Source organism: Sciurus vulgaris (genome assembly GCF_902686455.1).
Source record: "Sciurus vulgaris genome assembly, chromosome: 5".
NCBI lineage: Eukaryota > Metazoa > Chordata > Mammalia > Rodentia > Sciuridae > Sciurus > Sciurus vulgaris.
In genome coordinates this window covers 169,695,108-169,718,435 of record NC_136465.1, presented here as the reverse complement: position 1 = coordinate 169,718,435, position 23,328 = coordinate 169,695,108, and the positions used below count along the sequence as shown (strand labels likewise).

General features: G+C 38.4%; 1 protein-coding gene across 33 annotated transcripts in view; it reads left to right on the top strand.

Moving 5' to 3' along the window:
* Positions 1-23,328, top strand: part of RBFOX2 (RNA binding fox-1 homolog 2) — a 272,039-nt gene that overhangs the window by 167,079 nt on the left and 81,632 nt on the right. Inside the window, exons 1-3 of one of the 33 annotated variants that reach the window (XM_079141645.1) lie at positions 13,284-13,546; positions 16,650-16,771; positions 17,419-17,497. The exons of 28 other annotated variants lie outside the window; for them this stretch is intronic. Coding sequence is in view for 4 of the 5 variants with exons in the window: in XM_079141649.1 (XP_078997775.1) it covers positions 4,326-4,370 (45 nt within the window). In the remaining variant the exon portion in view is untranslated. Of the gene's footprint in view, positions 1-1,504; positions 4,371-13,283; positions 13,547-16,649; positions 16,772-17,418; positions 17,498-23,328 lie in introns of those variants that run through there. 4 more of the 33 variants (XM_079141649.1, XM_079141637.1, XM_079141643.1 and 1 more) reach the window with 4 other exon arrangements.

The following is a 23,328-nucleotide window of genomic DNA, read 5'->3' as shown; positions in this document are numbered from 1 at the left end:
ATATATATGTATTAATAGATAGGGAGAGAAAGATATATATATATATACATATATATATATATATATATATATATATAGTTGAAGATGGACACAATACCTTTATTTTATTTATTTATCTTTATGAGGTGCTGAGGATAGAACCCAGTGCCTCACACATGCAAAGTGAGCACTCTCCCACTGAGTGGGGCTACAACCTCAGCCCAGCCCTATTCATTTATTTTTATGTGGTTCTAAGTATTGAACCCAGAGCCTCACAGTTGCCAGGCGAGTGCTCTACTACTGAGCCACAATCCCAGCCCCTATTTCTGAAATTATTGAGGGAATATGATAGTATTTAAAATTTAAAGGAAAATATTCAGTCTGTTCTAAGGGAGGAAATCACTGGTAATTTCTGATTTGGGATTTATTTTATTTATTTATTAATGTTTTTTGTCCCAAGTGGTACCAGGAATTGAACTCAGGGACACTGAACTACTGAGCCACATCCCCAGCCCTATTTTCTATTTTATTTATTAGAGAGAGGGTCTCACTGAGTTGCTTAGTGCCTCACTTTTGCTGAGGCTGGCTTTGAATTCAAGATCCTCATGCCTCAGCCTCCCGAGCCACTGGGATTACCTCGCCCTGCTTTCTTCTGTTGTATAAAATCACATGGATACTGAAACAATGATGTTAAGCTTTTGATCTGTGCATAAAATTTCTTTCTGTTAATCTGAATATTTAAGGCAACATTACTGTGCACAAAAACTGTATCAAGAGAAGAGTGAGGGCCTTCAACCCTAACATTTGTAATTTTTGTTGTAGTGTACTTTGTCTTGCAGGTGAAAAGTTGACCTTTCTTTCTACAAATATTTTTTAGCATTTTGGTTTGACTATATTATTGACCTTTTAAATTGTTCAGATTTAATTTTTTTTTTACAGAAACAAGTAGGTAAAAAGGCAACATGAGGTATAGCAATCTAAAACTCAAATATTGAGTTATTTTACCACTTTTCTGAAGACTGGTTATTTAAACTAGACCTGGGCATGGTATGGGCAGGATCTAGGTAAGACATCTGATATAGGTGGTTTATTGTCTATATTCTTCAATCTCAAGTGAGAATTTATAGTTACACCAGCATATTAGCTAAAGCAAGTATGATAATATAAAGACCCACAGAATATTATTAATGTTTAAAATACCTATAATGAAAGTGAGGTCTATTTTGGTTTCCTTAAACTTTTAACAAGATAAATTATAAGAGCAATAATTGCTAGTAATAATTTCAAATAATATATATTTGAAAAAATATAAATTTATATCTAAGGTAATAAGTGAAAACCAGCCACCTCCCCATCCCATCCCCCAGAGATATTGGTTTTATTTCATGTGTTTTTGAAAAAGAGAGCGATATGTACACATGCACACACACGTAGCATATATTGTTATGTATATTATATAATATATATATGTATGGCATATATCGGTTTTTTGTGTACGTATACGTAACTTATGTGTGACATAAAGGTTACTAATTTAATGCATAATTTACTGATTGATATACACATACATACATACATACATACATACTCCCATATAATTTTATTCACACATATGGAATTGTACTCAACACTTTATTCAACAACATAATTTTTTCACTTATAATAATGTTTCAGTCATGCCTTTTCACCTTGTATGGTATACATATCCTCAAGAAGAATTTACATCTCCATCAATTGACTCAGCTTCCCTATAGCTTATTTGGGGACCACATTTATGCTTAAATTATGTCAGTTGTTTTAGGATTAGAATTATTGTCTGTTATCTTAGTACAGTACCACCTGGGAATTTCAACTTCTGTAATTAATCTACCAGATACTGAACTGTGTTAACTCACGAGGTTGTAAGTTTGTCTGTAGTTCATTATTATGGTTTATAAAAGGTATTATCATTTCTCAGTCTTCATATCAAGAGGAATCTCAGAAGATTTAATAGTGATTTAAGAGGCTGGTTTACAAGTATGTATGTGACCAGATTTGCTGTTGCTGTGTGTGAAGTGTAGTAGAGTGAAAATGGGATGGCACAGAGTCTCTAATGGCAAATAGAGAACTGATTTGAATAGAGGAGCAAATATAGTGTGCAATTTTATTGTCAAAACATTCCTTTTGCCTTTTTATTTTGGTTTTTTTTTTTTTGGTGCAGTGCTGGGGATTGAACACAGAGCCTTACACATTCTGGGCAAGTGCTGTATCACTGAGCTATATGCCCCCTTTTGCTATTTCTTAATTTGCCATTTCAAGTTGCCATTTTAAAATAGCTTTATAGGGACAGTTAGAATGTATACCACAGTCCTTAAGATATGACCAATCACATCCAAGATGTTTATGAGTCTTTGATACTCTCTGTTAAGATTTGGCCAAGTGGGATCTTAGATTTTAGAGGTGGGAAAGTGGAGACTTACAAGTGTTTCTTAAGAACAGCTTTTAAAAAATGTCCTGCATATGAGAGGTTGCTTGCAATATTGAGTTTTGTGTAATAGCAATGTTTTACTTTCGACTTTGCCTACATATCTTATTCTCTTTCTTCCATAAACTGGGCCGTGTCCATTTCTCAAGTGCTTAGCAAAATACCTGTGTGTAATAGATGTTCAGTGACTTTTAAAAAAAATTACGTGGAATCAATTTATTCTTGTTTTTCATGTGTAATACGTAAAGAATCAGTACCAGCAATATAAAGATAATCAAATCTATTGTATGGTCCCCTAATCTTTTAGATTTAAGATAAATGTTTAACCAAGAAGACTATCTTTAGATGTGCTAAGATCATATTAACCCTTAAAAAACAGTTTCTTTTGAACAATCCTAAAATAAACTGCAGTGACCATAAAAGGAGAAAAATTGCAGTAGAGGCAGGTGGGGCTTGGTAATACATAAATTCTCACAGATGCCCTCACAGTTGCGTTTAATCCTCACAGTCTAATCCTAGGAACGCATGTTGTAATATTACTGGCTCTCCAAGATTAGGAGGTCATAGCCTCTGAAACAAGGTTAAAATTATTCATCATTTTGAACTTTTGAATACTTGTCCCAAACAGAGAATTTCTTAACAAAATGGTTAACTGATGTATCTCTTAATTAACTTGTTTTCATTTTCTGCTTAGTCTGTGCCTTATATTCTAAGAATTACTCTGCAGTTCTTTGGTTTTAGATGGGCCATTTAGTCTCTGAAGCCAACTCTAACTTGCTGTGCTTTGTTTGACTAACCTCACATCTGCCCATTTGTTACTTTTTAAAATACTGGTTGTAGAAATATGTGTGCATATGTGTGTTGTATATAATGGCAGGGTAGGTATAGCAGCTTCCTAAAAGAGGAAAAACAACTGGCTTTTCTGAAAAGACCTTTCCACCCCCACCTTTTGCAGGCAGCCGGAGTTAATCCCTTCAAGTTTGATTGGAACAGCTGAGAGAGTACCCTGCATATCTGAAGGCCTCTAGTGGACTCATGTTGCCTTAGAGTTGGGGCCACCTTCCTCTTTTCTAGTGCTGATCCTGCCAGCTGTCCCAGCTTCTGTTAGGGCACAGTGAAGGGGGTGTTAAATGATACAAAAACATACAGTGTCATGAAAGGGATCCCTTTACTGCATGTATCAGTGCGGACTCTTTTCTCCCATTTCTTTCCATAGCAGAAGGGGTTTATGCCGTTAATCCTAACACCTGTCTCTGCTGGAGACAGTGAGAAGGGTGTGTGTGTGTGTGTGTGTGTGTGTGTGTGTGTGTGTGCGCGCGCGTGCGTGCGTGCCTGCGCGTGCGTGCTCCCACCCAAGAAGGACTAGAGAAATAATACCAGTCCCACCTGCCTTTCCATGTCCTGAAATTGGGAGTGTTCCCTCTGACACACTCAAAGCCTGGAACATACATAATATTTTGGCTCCTGGATACTTTGTGCTTCCTACTGTTTTTCTGTGCCACTTTAAGGAGCCCATGTTCCCTTCCCTGGCAGTCATTCTTTGCCTCTTGAGTTTCTGGTGGAGTTGTCAGCTTCAAACCAACAGTAACAGCGAATCTCTAGTGCAGTTTTCAGTCTGTGACTACTAATGCAGTTGGAGCTTTTTGCTTTCCCTGAACATCCCTTCTGTGTATTGCTGAATCCTTTCGGGCTGGAGACTTGGTCTGCACCAAGCTCCAGCTTCATCAGCTGAGCCAGCATACCTATCAGCGTAGACTGGAAGTCAGCCAAGGATTTTTTGGTGCTCCTAGTTCTTTTGGACAGGACAGCCAGATCAAACAAGGCAAAAACTTAGTCCGTTTTTGTACTGTCTTTATCTGAAGTTTCTTTTCTCCCCTTGGCTATGTATGGTGTATATTGTATGGATTATCAGTATCCTGTTGTCCAGGTAAGCTGAGGATTATAAATTGTTTACTAAATACTCTTTGGTTGATGTGAAGGTTTTACGGAGGAATGAAATGCTTGTAGAGTTTCTGTCTTTTGACCTAGTACCATTCAGGACATAGATTTCCCAAGATATTTTGCTAATTAGCTGTAGCAGGAGGTTTGAATTTTACAGTGTTGGTGACTGGGCAGGGGTGGTTGACTTTCACCTCAAGAAGTTTTGAAACTTCAGAGAGATTCTCATGTACGTGAGTGCGTGTTTGCATGCACGTGTATGTGTGTGTTGGACTCTGTTTAAACAGGGTAGGCTGGACAATATAAATGTAACATGATGAAGCCATCGTATTATAATAAACTTGAGGCTTCCTTTTGGGCAGAGGATAGATACAGATGGCAGTTTCCAAATGATGTTGTATTTTTCAGAAAGGTAATATATAGTAGGGGGCATTCTCTTCACACATAGGCTATTTTAGACTATTTTTAGTTTAACATTTTGGACTATTTTGTGATAAGTGGCATTTTATTTAACTTGTAAGCCAGAATCAGAAAATTTTAGGATATTATCAAGCATTTACCTGAATATTTATTTGCCTTAAATTTAGTAGCAATATAGTAAGTCAAATTGAAGTTAAGAAGTTAAGAGTCCTAGATTCTGGCTCCAGCTATAGTATACTGTTAATTATCCCTATGTTCAAACTCGAACAAATTCATTTTTCTTGACTACATTTTCCTATAAAATGAAGGGGTTGGACCAGATGATATCTTATATGTCTTGGTTCTTTGACGTATTAGTTGTACTGAAAAGGTAGAATAGCGAAATAAAAAGTTTATACAGTTAATTATGAATTATAGATGCTTTCTGATTTTTTTAGTTTTATAGTTTTTCATAGCTCTTCCTAATTATTTTTTTTTACTGTCAAATGGTCATTTCTCTAATAATTAGCATCTGTTGCAGATTGGGCAAGAATGTATAGGGTTAAAAGAAATGACAAACTAGTACATCTTATTAGGAATTTGGGGGCCTGAAAGCTAAACCGTGTGTGTGTGTGTGTGTGTGTGTGTGTGTGTGTGGTGATTGTGGATGAAACCTGAGACCTTGTGCATGCTAGGCAAGTGCAGTACCACTGAACCACATTGCCATCCCTAAAACAGGTTATTTTGAATTGGGCCTCCTGAGTAAGCTCTCCAGAGTGCACTCCGCTCTCATTCGTGTCTAACGCTTCCAGTACTGGATTGTGGTTATGCTTCTCTTTTATTCAAACACGTCAGTCTGTATTATATGTTTTATATACACTATATAACAGTTTCCATTGTTTTTGATTATACAAGTTAAGAGTGTGTTACTTTTACCATAATGAGGTTTTGATGTATTTGTAGATTTCACTTATGAGCTGTTTCTCTACTGACACAAAATAGTGGATTGGTCTTTCTAACAGCTTAAGGCTGGAAGTGTCACGAGACTAGATTAGAGGCAAATCTTCTTACAAGTAAATATTGATGGACTTCTGACTAGAAACATCTGTGAAGAGTAAATTTCTGAGATCTAAGTAGCAAAGTAAGGGACTTGTATATAAAATTTTTGAGGAAAAATTGAGAAATTGAAAAAGAATTGAGGTGTTGGAGATATATGAAAAAAATAATTATAACATGTAAATCAATTGTTTGAAGTAAAAATTGACCAACCCCCCCAAAATTTTTGTAGAGGGAGTTAAAGAGTTCCCATTCAGAAAGTATGACATGGTTTGATAAAGTCTTTCGCAGAAATTTTACTCATTCATGATAAGGTGAATTTGCCACCCCTAAATCTTTTTGGTCATTAAGATTTAGTACTGATAAATGTAGGGCTTGGTATTTGAAACTATGCCTTTCCTGGCTTTGCTTCTTTTAGTAGGTTTATTCTATATAAAATTAAGGGAACTTAGAAACGCAGGTAATGGGGTGTTAAAACTTAAGGGTGTGTCCTGTGTTCCACCACATCAACAAATTAATGGGATTGAAAAAAAAATTTAAATTGAAGGATCCAAAGCTGTTTTATTATTTTATTTATTAATTCTGTTAAGGTAACAATTTTCTTTCAGTGCATTTATAAATAAGTGATAGCTATTTGCTTCACAAACTCCTAATTGTACTTATAAAATCTTCCTTTTCAGTTTTTGTTATATTCTTATACTTAGTTAAATCAAATCTCCTCATTGCATAATACTTGCAGTTGTGTACCAATACACTATGCAACTGAAAATTATTAAGAACAAAGTGAGTTCAGTAAAGTATTTCACACACTTGACTCTTCATTGTTCTTATTGTTAATAAAATCAGGCTTGTCTTAAGAGTGTGCAGCTGAACGCGGCCTGGTGGTGCACACCTGTAACCAAACAACTTAGGAGGCTGAGACAGGAGGATTGTGAGTTCAAAGCCAGCCTTAGCAACTTAGGCTCTGAGCAACTTAGTGAGATCCTGTCTCTAAATAAAATACAAAAAACGGTTGGGGATGTGGCCCAGTGGTTAAGCGTCCCTGGGTTCAATTCCCGGCCCCCTCTCCCAAAAGTGTGCAGTTGAAATTTATTATTTTATTATAATGTTTGTAGGACCCAATCTGGACAAAGTCAGTATAAAATATAGGAAAAATAAATAGATAAGGGCTTGCTGGATTTTATTTAAGAAAGATTGAGTATTGTCTCTCTGCTTAGAAAAAGTCTGAGAAACAGTTTCTGAAATTATTCTTATAGACACTCCTGAATTAAACATTTACCTCCTCTGATTAGATGGCTGAAATGTAATTATTGTAGCAAATTGAGTATATTGTTGATTGTCTTGGTTTATCCTTAGTGAAAAGATGTGGTGAAAGGCAACTTTGCCTGCCACCTAGGCAGCAGTGGGGTAGAAGGAGAAAAATGAAGCAGGGTCCTAAGTTATCGGAGGGTCAGCTAAAAGTCCTGATTTGAGAATTTAGGACGACCAAAGACAGCAGAAGGATATTAGGCGTCTGGAAGATTGAGGGACAGAAAGTTACCTATCTGAAAGTTACTATTGGTCCTGAGGTATGCTTTAGTGTCGGAATGCTGGAGAGTGAATCAGTGTGTACATTGTCCAGTTCTTTGCACAAAGCTGTCCCGGGTGTAGACTGATGCATATGTTCTTTAATTTCTCATTGTGAATCCTGTGTCATGTGTGTTTCGAGCTGTACTCTTTGCCAGACACTTGCCAACACAGGGTGTACAGAGATGAACAGGCAGCAGGCTCCAGCAAATTAATAATAGAGGCACCATGGCAGATCTCAGTGTTAGAAAAGCTACGTGCTTCAGTTTTCCCTGCTTAATCGCTTATTGCTTTTTTAATAATCCAGTTATTGATATGTTTATGTGAGAACCTTTTCCTTAACCTCCTACAGAATACAGAGAATGCAGTCATAATTTCAGTTGTGTAAATGACTCCAGTTCTCTAGGGTTTGGGATGTCTTAATGAAATAGAAGTAAGTTACTCAAAGCTAGAAATTAATTTATGAAGTAATATTTTCTAATTCCTCTGGTCTTACCAGTGTTCAGGTATGTTATTTGTGGTCTTGCTCTAAAGGCTGGGTGGGACAAGAAATAAATATGATGATTTTTTTAAATAAACATACAGAGTTTAAAACAGTTAATTTCAAATTTAGCTCTCACCTTTCTTTTTGGAATGGGTTCTTTATGTAACTGAACCCTGCCTTAACTAGAGAAAAGAAACTTACTGACTCTAAGTAGAGTTAGCTCTAATTTGACTTCACTTATATTGAAGGGAATTTTGAGGCAAAGGTTAGAGATGCTTCTGGGAAGGTATTTAATACCTAATAGGTGTAAATTGTTATTTACACTTAGGTAGGGTTATTGTATGGGGGCGTGTTATAGAGAGCTTTTATACTAACAATTTTTTTTATTATTGCAGGAAATGCTAGCCCTTTAATGTTGCTTTTCACTTGGGTGTCAGAGGCAGCCTGAGAAAGTATGAGCAAGCCCTGCCTCTCATCAGGGACTCTTGGGTCTGCTTTTATAGCAGTGCTGGTATGTGGGTGGAAGGTAGGGAAGTTGAGTCACAACTATAAAATTGTGAAGAGCAAGAGGATATAAAGTTGTGGGTGTTTTTTAAATTAGTGGTTATTATTCTGTTGAGAATCTCAACTATTCCAATAAAAGCTGAAAATAAAACCTTTTCTCCCACTCTTTTTGTATGTCTTCCTTTGTACTTCAACTTTCTAAAAAGATACTAAAGTGAATTTATAAATTTGAATATATTTCTAAATACTCTTGAAAGAAAGAAATGTTTCTATAATAGTTTGATAAACACAAAGTTACTCTTCATTCTTATGTATCCATTTGTGCCTGTGTAATGGCTAGAGATAGAAATCAAGGCATTATTTGACGTTAAAAAAACACTTCTCCCCCCCTCCCCCATTTATAGTGCCTTCAACCACTAGGTTAAGAACTGGGGTATGACATAAAACATGATTTCTACCCCCAGACTGCTTGCAGGCTAGTCAGAATTACACCGAAATAGTACACTCCAACAGTTACGTCCCTTGGTTAGGTGCTAGGGTATCGTGTGCACACAGATGAGGGATACCTAACCCAAATATGGGAGCAGGTGGGGACAAGAAAGGGTTTCTGGAGTTGTAGATCCATGAAGTAAACCCAGCCACATAAGAGGTCATGCTCATGGAGGGTGTTGAGGCACCCACTGCAGTTTGCTCAGTGTGGCAGGGACAGGGAGGAGCACTGGAGGGGGCAGACAGTGACTCTGGACAGATATTTTATATCCAGATTATATTTTAGGTTCCTGCTTAAGAGTTAGGATTCTTCCACCCTGTCAGATGTGGGAAGCAGTTGAGGATGTTCATCAGGGAAGTGACATGATGAAATTTGCATTTAGAAAGATCACTCTGGAGGTAGTGGGTAGTGAGAAGTTTGGATGTGAAGAGTGGTAGACCGAAGGCAGAGAGAAATAGGAACAGTTAGAGAATAAAGAGGTCAGACTGATTTTGTGGTAATATGATGGAAAGAAAGGGCATACCAAGAGAAATCAAAGGGCCCTGAGCTTCTGACTTGGTATGTTATTGAATAAGGATGAGAAGCCCATCACATTTGGGTTCAAATGTGAGTTTTGAAGCTTGCTAGCTTGGGTGCCCTTGGGCAAGATGCTTACTCTAACCTATCTTAGTTTCCTCATTTTCAAAAGGAATATTAAAATATCTCATCATTGTCATGAGGATGAAGTAGATTAATTAGTTGTCTAATCAAATGCCACCTCGGAGTAAATTCTCAAGAAATGGTAGCTGTTTTATCTGTCATGAAACTTAACCATTCACCAGGAAAAAAACATGGTAGGATGAGTGCTGGAATCCAGACTTCACATACTTAGGGACATTCCCTCCTTGTCTGTCCTTGGCTTTCTCCTTGTGTCTAGAGAGGCAACTGACACACGGTGAGCATTCAGATAGCTAATTGTTAAATGAATTAATGATTCAACTGAGGATTAATTTATTTTAGCCTTTTAAATTAAAGAAATCTGTAGGATTTTAAAATGGAGTTGACCATTATTTGGCAGTTGAATATTTTGATCTGTAGCTCAGGAGAGGTGTGTGCCAGAATTGCAAGTATGGGAGTCATCTGAGCAAATGGGTGCCAAGGGAAGCCGGGAATGAGTTAGAACATAGCAGTATGGTCAGCAGTGTCAGCTTCTTTGAGATTTCCACCCTTTTGGTTCTCTGCACAAAAGGCACATAAGAAAACAAATTTCCATCATCAAGTACCTGTGTGAGGAACTGTACACACGGGGTAAAGAACTTCTAGCATGCAGTAAGAAATGGTCAAAGGGCGGTAGAAGATGAAGAAAGGAGTGAGCAGGGAAAGAAAGATCAGGAAAGTCTGGTATTATTTGAAGCTAATAGCAAGAGTTTCCTGAAGGAGAGAATGCCACAGAAAAGTCAAAGAAGATATAAATGTTTGCTGAATTTGCCTACTATTTGAAGGTGTTTGGTGATTTCAGTAAGATAAATTTCATTTGAGTAGTAAGGGACAAAGGAAATGGCATGCTGGAGATTGCATGAAGCATTGACAAAACAATCAAGAAATTGGGACAACTAGAACTGCCTCTTTCCTTCATTTGTTTAATGAACAAATATTTCTTGAGTACCTACCATGTCCCAAGTGCCTGTGCTGGGAGATAGGGGTTGATTCATGAAGTAGGACATAGTTTCCTGTAGCTGACAATTATATCACGTTTTATTTTCTCACCTCCCCAACCCTCCAGCCTACACCTGTCTTTCCTCTCCTAAACACACAGGTGCATGAGTGCAGAGAGCGTACCTCTAAATGAGTGTCTTCTTGGTATGTTCTGGGCACAGTGAGCTACCCGAAGACTCCAGGTACTTTGCTGGGTCACACCCTGACTCCTTTTCTTTCTCTTGGACACCTGGGAGCAAATTGAATGCCAACCCTTAAAGTCAGGAACACACTTCAAAAATCTCATTGTACTGTTTTTTTAGGGAGTTTGTAAAAATCATTTTACCATTTTTTTTACTTTAAGCTTGTACAGTCTTTTTCTTGAACTGTATAGTATTGGTCCTCAGTGTAGAAATGCAATGTGGGTTTTGAGCCCAAGGAAACCCTTATCCTAGTTTTAGACTCTTTGCATGTGGGAATCCTTCATTTGCCTTTTTATTTAAAAAAAAAAAAAAAAAATCTCCTTGGGCCTTGTCTCTTTCCAGGTTTCTTGGAGTTGTATTCACACCCAGCAGTCAAGGAAGCTGGGCTTCTTTAAGGGTAGGGGTGTGTATGGTAGTGGTGGTGGTGTAGGGGGTAGATCTGTCTTTTTGGTGCTGGAGGCTTTTTGCCAAGAATAGTATAATGGACCAGTGGATGCAGAGGATGGTATTACAGTGATTTGCAGGTTTATTTCATGTGTTAAATCTGAAAAAACAATTTTCCCATAAATATGATTTTTATTTTTCAAGAAGTACATTGCTTTCAGCATAGTTGACATCTAGTGAAACTCACTTAACCCTTTTCTACTTACTTTGTCTTTTAAAAGGTTTGATTGCATTTTATCTCCTTCCAGTTGGCTTTTCAGTTGCAGATTCCAAGAGCACTAAATGTTCTGTCTTCCAGACCATTTCTAAATAAGAACAGACTTAGTACTGGTCTACTTCTTTGCTTGTAATTTTTTTGGTAATATTCAAAGCGCCCATTCTTTTATACATATTTCTTTATATGTTGTGGATTATACTAAAAATATACAGATATGTGTAAAATGCCTGAAGAGTGCCTGACATCTTGTTGTAAATAGCTGATTGTGCTACTATCCTCAGGTTCTGCAGATGGCTATGTAGTTCCTGTGTTCTTTTTGGAATTGTTAAAATGATTATTAATAGGGGAGAATATGGTGATATAGCATTGGAAAATTGCCAACCGACAGTATTATACAGGACATTTTTAAAAGCCTGATCTACTTTGTGCCAAACAGTTCTCATGGAGACAGTAAAAAACTATGTATCTTTGTGATTACTGATTTTAAATTTTTATTTCTTGTGTATTTATTTTTAAAATAGGAAGCCTAATTTTAGAATTAACTCCGGTATTTGGGTAGTCTGTTAGAGATATTAACATAATAAATATGGCAGAACTTAGATATGTCAATCTTTTAGGGTGGCATCCTGTGAGAATACTAAAAAAAATTAGGGAATCTTAATGTTTATGAGACAAATGACAAAAGTCATAAAATAATCAAACATTTACATATGTTTATTTGGGCATATAATATATAAAGTAGGGAGATTATGAAGTTTATATGCAGAAATGAAAGACTTCTCCAAGGCCACTAGAGCAGGGCTTCTGGATTGAACTCCATTTTTGATGCTTTTTTCATTTTATCTTTTTAATAAGAGAACTTTAAAGAAACTCCTGTGTTCAGTAAACATTCTCCTAAACCTCCTATTTTTAGCACTCAGTAGTAACAGTATTTACAGTAGTGACACAGATGCCAGTGTACATTTAAGAAAGGATTTGTTCTTTTTCACCAGAGGCTGAAACACAGAAGGCTGGGGAACACAAAGGTGAATCCCTGTTACCCAGAATTTTTAATGAAACTGGAAGACTTATGCAGTCAAATTTGTGTACATTTTCCCATACACCTGAAGTTTCTTAAGTGGTCCTATTTATAGACACCTTTTTCAGAATCCCCAACTTTTATACAGTAAGGGGAAAAAATGTGCACTTTACTGACCTCGCCCTTGAAGTCATATGCCCTCCTTGGGCTGGTGTGGTCTTCCAGGACACACACACACTCTGGTGTATTCCCTTTCTTATGCCTTATAGTCAGCTGTCGCTGAACACCTTTGTGCTTCACATTTTTCATTAAATTTATTGTATCTATTAACTATACACCGCTGGAAAAAAATTTTTTTTTCCTTTTTGTGATGCTGGGGATGGAACATGCAGGGCTTGGTGCGTGCTAGGCAAGCGCTCTACCAGTGAGCCACACCCCTGGCCCAGTGAAGAAAAAAATTTTTTGTTTCTTTTTTATTTATTATCACATATTCAAGGTTGTAATCTCTTAAATCTGCATTAACTGTAGTAACTTGATAAGGAATGCTTTCAGTGCAGTATCATTAATGTCCCTGTCACATCCTTAAAATATGCCAGCACATGGCTCCTGCCCCTCCCTCGCTCTCCCCCTCCTTCCACACACACACACACACACACACACACACACACACACACACACAAGCACACGCGTGCGCAAAGCAAAGTGCACGCCAAACTGCCATTCTCCAGCAGGCCTGCTTCTGGAATTGGGAGCTGTCAGCCTGCTGGGAGGGGTGGGGGGAGGAGGAAGAGGTGGGGCTCTGCTCTGATTAATTACCTTAGGCATTCAGGGGTGGGGCTTCCTTCAGCCATCTGCCTGAGATATGGGAGGGAGCTGGAGAAAGGAGGAGGGGAAGAGACTGCCAGAGAGGAAGAGAAAAGAAAGGAAGAAACACTAGAAAGAAAAAGGAAGGAAAACGGTGTAAAGGGAAGTCAATTACCCACCCTTAAATAACCAGCTTGGGGGGAGGGGGTGGCAAAGGAAGCAGTGGAGGTGTGCCCCAGCGCGGCTGCTTTGAAGCTTTATCATCTGTTCCTTTGGTTTATGGAGAAAAAGAAAATGGTAACTCAGGTAAGATTTGTGCTTCCTCCACATGTTTCTTTTCTCTTCTGTGGGATCCGAGAAGAGGTTTGGGGGTGGAGTCTATTCTGCAGAGTTCTAATTATCATTGTCTTCTTAGGAAAGGCCAGGATTTATTGTTATCAGGCTGGTCTGTGTCTGAGTCAGTGCGTATGTGTGTGTTGTATCCGTAGCCTTTTTGTCCCCCTCCCTCGGCTCCTTAGCAGATTCCTGTTTCCTGCACTGTGCAGCTGTAGCTCAGGAAAGACCCTGTGGGGATTTGTCTACCTCTTTGTCTTGGTTCTGAGAAGAGGGAGGGAGAAAGACTGCAGAGGTAGGAAGAGATTCTTGTAGACTGCCAGAAAGGGGAGCGGAGTGACTTCCTTGTAAGAATTGCAGAATAATTTGTGCTATAGGAAATCTGATTCCCGACGCACTTTGATTCTCTGGATTGGCTGTGGAAATGCAGTTTTGCTGCCTTCACTCTAAACAGCTTATTAAAAATGAAGGTTATGAAGAATGTTTCCTTTTCATGGCTTTGTTACTGGCAAAGAATGTGTTCAGTGGGAACCCATAGTCACATCCAGGTGTAGCAGAGGCAGGTAGGACTCACCCTGACAGAACAAATCCGAATGTATAAATGACAGCCACCCTAGCTTTAAAAGGCATTTGAAGGAGAGGGAGGAGGAAATGGAAGCTGGCGCTCTCCTCTCTCTCCCTTTCTGCTTCTCTTGGGTATGCCGTGCAGTGTCTACTCTGCATTTTAGCAAGTCATTCCTGGCGAATGGAAGGGTGAATGTTTTTCCACAGACCTCAGGCAGGGCTGTTTTCCTCCTGGCACCCTTCATAGACTTCTTTTATCCTTTTTTCTTTATAAGTTGAGAGGGAATAAGGAGACCGTGACTTGTTGGTAAGAAGTCATTTACATGTTAGAATGTTCACATCCTTGAGCCCAGGACTTGCATCAGTTTCACTCCAGGCTTTTATGCTCCTGGAGAAATTTCACCACTGGACAGTGCTTTCCTTTTAAGGAGGTTGCCCTTTTTTGTATTCTCTCCTCTGTCTTCCTCTCTCAGTCACCACCGGAGGGCGAGAGAGTCAGCTCGCTATCAGGATGGAGGCATCGTTTTAGAATCTGGAATCCTGTTCAGTTAAATGTTATATAATGCCCTGCAGTGCTGCTTGGAAGGAGGGAACTGTGGGGAGATTGACCCATCGTGACCTAGAGGAAAGAGAAGTTTCAAAGAATATATCCTCATTAAGTAACTTTTGACCCAGTCTGAGTTTGGAGACATCAAGACCCCTCTCTTTTTGGAAAATGGAGAATTCCTTCAAATATTCCTCTTCTCCTTATTCCCTCATTGTCAGTCTAATTAACTCTTGGCATGTTGCTTAAAAATAATACGTAAAAGAGAAAGCCTCTCTGAATTCTCCTTGTTGCTCAGGACATGATACTTGCTTACCTTGTGGCCCCCATTCAGTTTTTGTTAACTGGCAATATCAGAGGGTTAGTTAACAGCCCTCTTCTTTCTCAGCTGAAAGCTGAACACTTGTGCATGACCTGACTTTTTATTGCACATGGCATATTTTAGAATCAACGAAGAGTTATCTAAACTAGGAATTTTTGTGATCGGAGTTTTCTATGGCCTCTTGGAACATTTGCCCCTAGTTTCCAGAGGAGCTGGTGAGTGTGTGAGCCTAAGTTAGGATATACTTTACCACTGCACGAATGTTCCTGCACATGGACATTGTGGTCCTAATCACTAAGGATTCCAGGGAACTATAATATTAGCAATGAAATAAAAGAAACAAAAGGAAACTGAAAAGAGATTTCTTTTTATGCTTAAGAATTCTAATAGGTGAATTTAAGTCATCCTGTTTTCTCAGGATGTGCTTAATACTGAAGGGAAGAAGTACTCATTTTGTCTATCCTGAGTTTATACAACTTGAAAAGACAGTGTCAGATTTGTGAGTCTGCAGTCTTGCAGCGTGTTTGCTTTGGTGTGTACACTTTCAGTATTAATGTACATGATAGGTAGTTATCTAGAAAACAAATGCAGGGGAAATAATTAGCTGGGCCAAATCTTTTCATTTCTTCTGTGGTTTTGATTCATTTTTTGTTTGTTGTGGTTTTTTGAACCAGACATCCAATCCCAGCCCTTGACAGTGACCTGTAGTATAAGCTTTTTCAGTGTAAACTGTCTACTCTGGTTAGGGCTGGGCCACCACAGGTAAATGGCTTCGTACAATATTTAGTATTTTGGCTAATGTATGAAGAAAGAGAGGATATGTTTCATAATTTGCCATTATAGGTTCTTGGCTTCTTCACAGCATACCCTTTCTATGCCTGATCGCCTCACTCAGTTGGTGGAAGAAGGGCTCTCAGCAGATGACTTTGTGTTTTATTACATACACTCTTAGTTTTATGTGGCCTTTGGGGGTTTTAATTAGCAAACTTCTCTATCTTTTATGATCAGCAATTGGTACTTTCCCTTAAAAATGGTAATTGAATGACAAAATCTAATTCCGGGGACAGACATGCTCATGTGACATTTTAAAGAATATCTTTTATTCATGTGTATATTGCAGAAGCTCTTTACTGAGTTTGATTGACAGGCTAAAAAATATTGCCACTTCTCACATCTATGAAAATAATAAGGTGGAGTAAAAAGAAAAAAATCATTCTCATGTGTAAAATTAGAGACAGTTCCAAATGGCTTCACCTCTAGTTAGTTAAAAAAAAATGTTTAACCAGACTCAGATTCAGTTATACTATTTATTATTGAGAGGGAAAATGTATTAGAAAGGAAAAGATTATACAGGAGGGATGTGAAAGCAAATTTTCGTACTCTGCTGTGGTATGAGACTGCCAGCTTCTATGGAGCACAAAGCCCTCCCTTTCTTGGACAGCTCAGTGCTTTGCTGGCATTTTCTTCAAAATCTGTTTTCCATCAGAACCAAGAGGAGGGAAGGTGTTAAGAATAAGGGCGGTTGGAAAGGGGGTTGCTGTTCCTTTAAATAGTGCCGCGAGTCCATGTGGCAGCAGGCCGCTCTGGAGTGTATTCTTTTGTAATGAATCACCAGTTCCATTGTCTGCTATCTCCCCTCTTTGTAGCTGGAAGGCTGAAGTCTTCACCTGAGCTGCTGCCAGTTTGCTCTCCGGTTCCTGGGTGGTAGGGAGAAAAGAAGAGGGAGGAGGGTGTTTTATGCTTTAATTAAAGACAGATAAGAGAGCAGGTATGTTTGGCTTTGTTTCATTTTATCCTATTCTTTCTGCTTTGGTTTTTGTTTGTTTTTTGAAATGAGCTGGAGTAGGGAATCTTGGCTATGAGTCTGCAAAGTATATTCCATTTTCTATGAATTCTGGAAGTCCTCAGATTATTTGGTCTCCATTTTGTGGCCTTGCTCTAAAGTGATTCTGTTCCCTGGCCTGCCAGTCATGCTCCTTTCCACCCTAATCTCACCCCCCCCCCCAACACCCCCATCCACGGAGCTGAGCCCACTATTTGTTTTGGCACACTTTCTACTTTATATGGGCTGCACAGGATTCTGGGGAAGTTAGTGGGTAGGCGTGGATTGTGGGTTGAAGACTAAATTTATGTTCCCTTACAATGAACAACAACAACAAAGCCTCACTTTTTCCAGTGATTTGGTTTCTTTCTGAATTCCTCTGTGCTGTTCCATATCTTCATTTATGACCATTTCCTTGCCAAGACTGGCTTGAAATGTACTGTATTCTAAAAAGTACTCAGCTTTCCTGAAAAGATAACCCAGAATTCCATAAATGGAGCCGTAATTATAGCTGAACAGTTTTGATTTGATCCCTTCTTTGCCCCTTCCCTCTACTCTTTTTTTTATTTTTACCTTTCTGCTTGGTTTTGCAGTTGAGCCTAGGTAAGCTTAGTGTTTGACAGCCTACTGTTGAAGTTTGTATTGCTACAGAGGACACCGTCATGTTGAAAGGTAATGGATGGCCTTCCTCCTTCCTCATAGTAACTGAAATTCCTGGTTTTGTTCAAATTCCAGACTCACAATCTACATAGATGGCCGTTTGGGAACAATTTCATCTAGCTCTTGAGTTTTGGAAGTAAATAGAATGCTCACGTTTCAACCTCTTGTCATGTCATGCCTTATCTCAGGTTGTTTGTGGACGCCTGTTTGTTATAGACCAGTGTCACTAGGAACCAGCCATATTGATGATACAGCCCCCGCTCCCCCTAGCCCTCTCTCAGTATCCCCTCTGGAGTTGCGATTCCTCACTATACTTTGTTTCCAGCATTTCAAAATTACTATCAAATCTTTCCTGCACATTTCTTCACAGCAGGCTGCACAGTGCACTCCATGAGGCACAGCTGGAACATTACCTGCAGGAGAGGCCTTGCCTTTTGGATGTGGTGCTTCCATCAGGGCTGCAGCGAACCTCTCCTAGGCAGTCAAGGTGCTACACTTTGCCCTTCTGATGTATTGTTTCCATTTTCCAAACTCTTAAATGTTCCTCTGTTACTATTAGAATGATTAAGTTCAGGAAACCCTGGAGTCAAATAGTTCTTTAGGGGTCATGCCCAGAGTGACTCACTGAAAATGCTAGTCTGATTTTGTCAATCTTGTGCTTAAATCTTAACAGTTGTTTCCCTTCAGAGTCAAAATAAAATCCTGTGTCCTTACAAGGTCTCTAAGGCCCTGCATGATCGGGAACCTAGCTGGCTGCCCAGCTTCATCTCCTGTCACCCTTTTCATGTTTCACAGCAGTGACACTGGCCTCCTTGCAGTTCCCTTAACACACCTTGCACCTTCCCTCTGGCGGCCTTTCCTCTTACTTTTCTGTGTCTGCAATGCCATATGACTTGCTTTATTCATGTTACTTATGGGAGAGATCTCCCTGGACCTGCCTGAACCAGCGTGCCCTTGCCACTCCCCATCCCCCGTCCTTTTTCTTTACTTGTCACTGACTTTGGTGCTTATCATTACTCCTTATATGCTTATTGTCTGTCTCTTCCCCTCCCCACCACCACCCCAAAGATCAGGAACCCTGTCTGTGGTCTCTTGTATCTCCATTGCCTAGAACAATGCAGGACACACGGTTGTATAATAGCCAATCCTTCCATATGCTTGTGATGTACTAAGATCAGATGCTGTTCTTAGCACTTATATTAATTCATTGAATCCTGTCATTGCCAGGGTTTAAATCTGAGAAGTTTGGCACCAACATCCCTGTTTCTTACCACCACTGATAATGACTGAAATGACTTTTGGTTTTGCATACGTACTTTGCACCAGTTTTACATACATATCATATTTACAGACATAATAGTAACATTCATGTCATATGTTGCTTACCAATCACATTTCAGATAGATGTTTTTTTCCAGCTTTTGTGAGATTCTAGAGGTCAAGCAGCTGGTGGCTCTGGTCCCAAAAGGATTTTTAAACACGAGATCTATTTAATTCCAAGTTCACATGCTCTTTCATAATACCACCACCTCCCAGGTAGTTCCTCATAACTAGTTCTGTTATTGGCCACTAAAAAAGAGGAGAGTTTTCCTTATGACGAGCTGAAGTCTCGTTTTAGTCATTGCCTTCACTTCCTACGTCTGTCACCCTGAGCCACGTGGAGTGGTTTGATCTCTTTATATAAAAACCAAATATTTGAAGATACTGCTAAATGTTCCTTTTAATCTTCTGTTGTCTTTGCTTATTTTTCCTACTTCCTTGAATTATTTATTTCTCATAGATGAGAAAACATGTGGTTTCCAGAATCTTTATGATCTTGTACCAGTTGCATTTATTTATATCAATGGCTTATCTTTTGTGTTTAATTACTAAGTAAAAATATCTATTATGAGTATTATTAAGTACAAAATCTAAGTTTTATGATAACGTGTTTGACTTCATTCAGTTTTATAGCTTATTGACCATGTAATATCATCTGCAATTCTTTTGTTTTAAATAAATATTTTGTTGTTGTTGTTGTTGTCAAGGGATCTTTTATTTTATTTAAATGTGGTGCTGATTATCAAACCCAGGGCCTCACACATGCCAGGCAAGCACTCTACCAGGGAGCCACAGCTCAGCAATTCTTAACTTCAAAAAATGAAGGAATATTACCCTTCAGCTCCTAAAAAGAATATTGTTTTTCTATTCTATTATAAAGCATACTCTCAACTGACTGGCAAGAACCTACCTGTCTTATAGCTTCTATGCCTTGCCCTGATCCTCAAAGGTTACTATTACCGAGGTTTTCCTTTTTAAACTTATTAGAAATACTGTTGTGAACTGACAAATGACATGTTGAAAATCAGCAATAGTAAATTTGATCACTTCCCTGGCAATGTTCATATTTATAAAAAAGTGTTTAAGCCGAGCATGGTGCCACACTTCTGTAATTCCAGCTGAGGCAGGAGGACCACAAGTTCAAAGCCAGCCTCAGCAATTTAGTGAGGCCCCATTACAAGATAAAAAATAAAAAAGAGGGGTGGGAATGTGGCTCAGTGGTGAGCACCCCTGGGTTCAGTTCCTGGTACCAAGAAAAAGTGGCTAAAAACCAAAATCGGTAATTATAAATTAGCAGCAAGAGTAAAATATGATCTTATTTTCTATTGAAAATAAAAGTGAAACACAGAAATTTAAGCCCTAGAAAACTTTCTGATTTAGTAATACTCACTATAAAGCAAAATAGAAATATTGTCTGGTTTAGCTGCATGTTATTTTCATCATGCCCCTATCAGTTTGAGAATATTACAGTAGCATTTCTTATTTTAAAACTCAGGAAGGAAATAGATACAGCTAGATGCTATCTAAAATAGAAGATCAAGTTTTTAAAAATTATAACTTGAAATCATAACTAGAGATATTCATTCAGAATTATAGGATAGAGTTCTGAGACCAAATTCTGCTAGTATTTAATTTTTAAGGGATATTTATATAGAAAATATGGTGAGAGAAGCCAGTAATTATTTTATGAAATTACAAATTAGTACTTTTATGTCCACAAATTGCATAACTGTGTTCTCTTGCCTAGTATTGATCATGAGATTACTTGTTAAGAAGAGACAAACTGAGTTTTTTTTAACCTTTATTTTATTTATTCATTTTTTTTATGTGGTGCTGAGAATGGAACCCAGTGCCTCACATGTGCTAGGTGAGAGCTCCACCACTGAGCCACAACTCCAACCTCACAAACTGAGATTTAAGTGAAGGCAATTGGATTTTTAAAAATATTTTAATTTGTTCTAATTAGTTACACATGACAGTAGAATGCATTTATGCATTTTGAAAAATCATATATAAATGGAGTAGAATTTTTCATTTTTCTGATTGCACATGTTATAGGATCACATCGTTCTTGCAGTCATACGTGTATATGAGGTAATAATGTCTGTTTCACTCTACTATCATTCCTAGCCCCATACCCCTTCCCCTCCACTTCCCTCTACCTAAAGTAATTATAATTCTTCCCGAGCCCACCCTGCCCAGCCCCATTGTGAATTAGCATCCGCGTTATCAGAGAAAATATTCAGCCTTTGGGGTTTGGCTTATTTCGCTTAGCATGATATTCTCTAACTCCATCCATTTACCAGCAAATGCCATAATTTCATTCTTCTTTAAAGCTGAGTAATATTCCATTGTGTGTGTGCGCGCACGTGTGCCACATTTTCTTTGTTCATTCATCTGTTGAAGAACACCTAGATTAGTTCCATTATTTGGCTATTGTGAGTTGAGCTGCCATAAACATGGATGTGGCTGTGTCACTGTAGAATGCTGAACCTAATTCCCTTGAGTATAAAACCCAGGAGTGAGATAGCTGGGGCATTTTGAAAGACTCTTAGAGCAAGTGTCCACAGACTTTTTCTGTAAAGAGTCAGGTTGTTGCTACTTTTGACTTCAGGGGCCATACTGTTTGTACCACAACCCCTCCACCCTGTCACGATGGCACTAAAGAAGTCGTAGACAACACAGGACAAGTGAGCGTTAACTCTCTTTCAGTCAGACTTTATTTATGGACACTGAAATTTGAATTTCATATGATTTTCATGTGTCATAAAATATTATTTGTTTGGGTTTCATTCAACTATTTAAAAATATAAAAGCTATACTCAGCTTGCAGATTATACAAAAATAGATGGTGGATGGGCTTTGGACCACAAACCATGGTTTGCTGGCCCCTGAGGAGTATGGGTCTTTGCTACTTTATTTAACATAGGTGAGGTTTGCCCACGTAGCTTGATGACAGGGATGTAGTTTTGACAAGTCATCTCAAATTCTTTTTAAAATGAAACCCCTGGTTTGCTTTCTTATTTTTTCTTCCCAGAAAATTTGAAGGTTCTTTTCCTCTTTTGCTTCCTTTCTTTCCACCCCAGCCCCAAATCTGAACTGTGTGCAGCTCACCAACTATATCTTCTTTATACCTTCTTACTTTTTCTATATTCTTTTTCATATGTTTTCATGTATTGTCGTTTGAACCAGAGAGCCGTTTTCTCCCTCGGTTTCTTTTCTTGTCCTCTAAGAGTCATCCTAGACATAACCTACTTTATAATCTTTGCCCCGCCTCTCATAGTTGTCCCTCTCTGTGCTTCACTGATTTTCTCTATTCTCTAACCCGTGTGATGTGGGACTAGAACATAGTGTGTGTTTGTCTTTTTTTCCATCCAGACTATACATTTCTTCAGCATTGGGAAAAAATCACTAATGTTCATTACTAACTCTGGCTCAATTTTAGTATCAGCAAATATTTTTGAATGGATTAATGAATTTTATATCTTAATACATTGACCATATTCTCTTTCAGAATGTCAAATAGTAGAGTTTAGTTGGGTGATCATCATTCTGAGGCTTATTACTTAACTCAGTTAATACTTAAAGTATAAAGTAGTTTGGAAAATGGATGATTTACTTGACTAGAAGATAAGGGGGGATTTTGGAATAAACAGCTATTTGGAGGATACCAAACTCTTCTAGTGAAGACTGCAAATATCCAGAAGGTAACTGAAGGTAAATGGCATATGAGGTCTGGCCTCCCAGGGAATCGGGGGAGAGGAAAGAAGGGCAGAATAAAGAAAGAGGTATGGCAGTTTCCCCAGGACTTCAGGGGTTGGCAGTCATGGCGATGTGCATATGCAGTAAACTGAGCACAGTTTCTTCCCTCTCTCCTTTTTCTTCCTTTCATAATGACCAGGTTAGATTCTTTGCTTACTACTTTTGAAGTACATCAGCATGTTAGACCATAAGTTAGACTGTAAGTATTCCATGTCATTTCTAGGCGCTCTGTTCATTGCTGGTGTTTCGTAATCTTCTCTATGTGTTTTGGACAGGGATAGTTTGTTGTGTCAGAGTGTACGGATCTTTTCTTCTGCAGTATCTACTCTGCCATTAATCCAATCCAGTGTGTTTTTTGACATTTCACAGTTTTCATCTTTGGAATTTTGATGTGGATGTTTTTTTACACCTCTCTTATCTTTTAACATGTGCATATACTTACATACATATATATATATATATATATATATGTTTGCATCTTGACATTTTATTGTACATATCTGCTAATTCTTTTTGTGTGTGCGTGTGTGTAGCACTGGGAATTGAAACCAGGGGCACTGTACCATTGAGCTACATTCGCAGCCCTTTGATCCTCCTGCCCTAGTGTCCTGAGTCGCTGGGGTTACAGATGTGTGCCACCACACCTGGCTGTCTGCTGATCCTAACATATGTACTAGTTTTAGATCACTTGGAATTGATTTATCTTTCTCATCATTACAGCTTATATTTTCCTGTTTCTTTGCATACCTGGTAATTTTTTA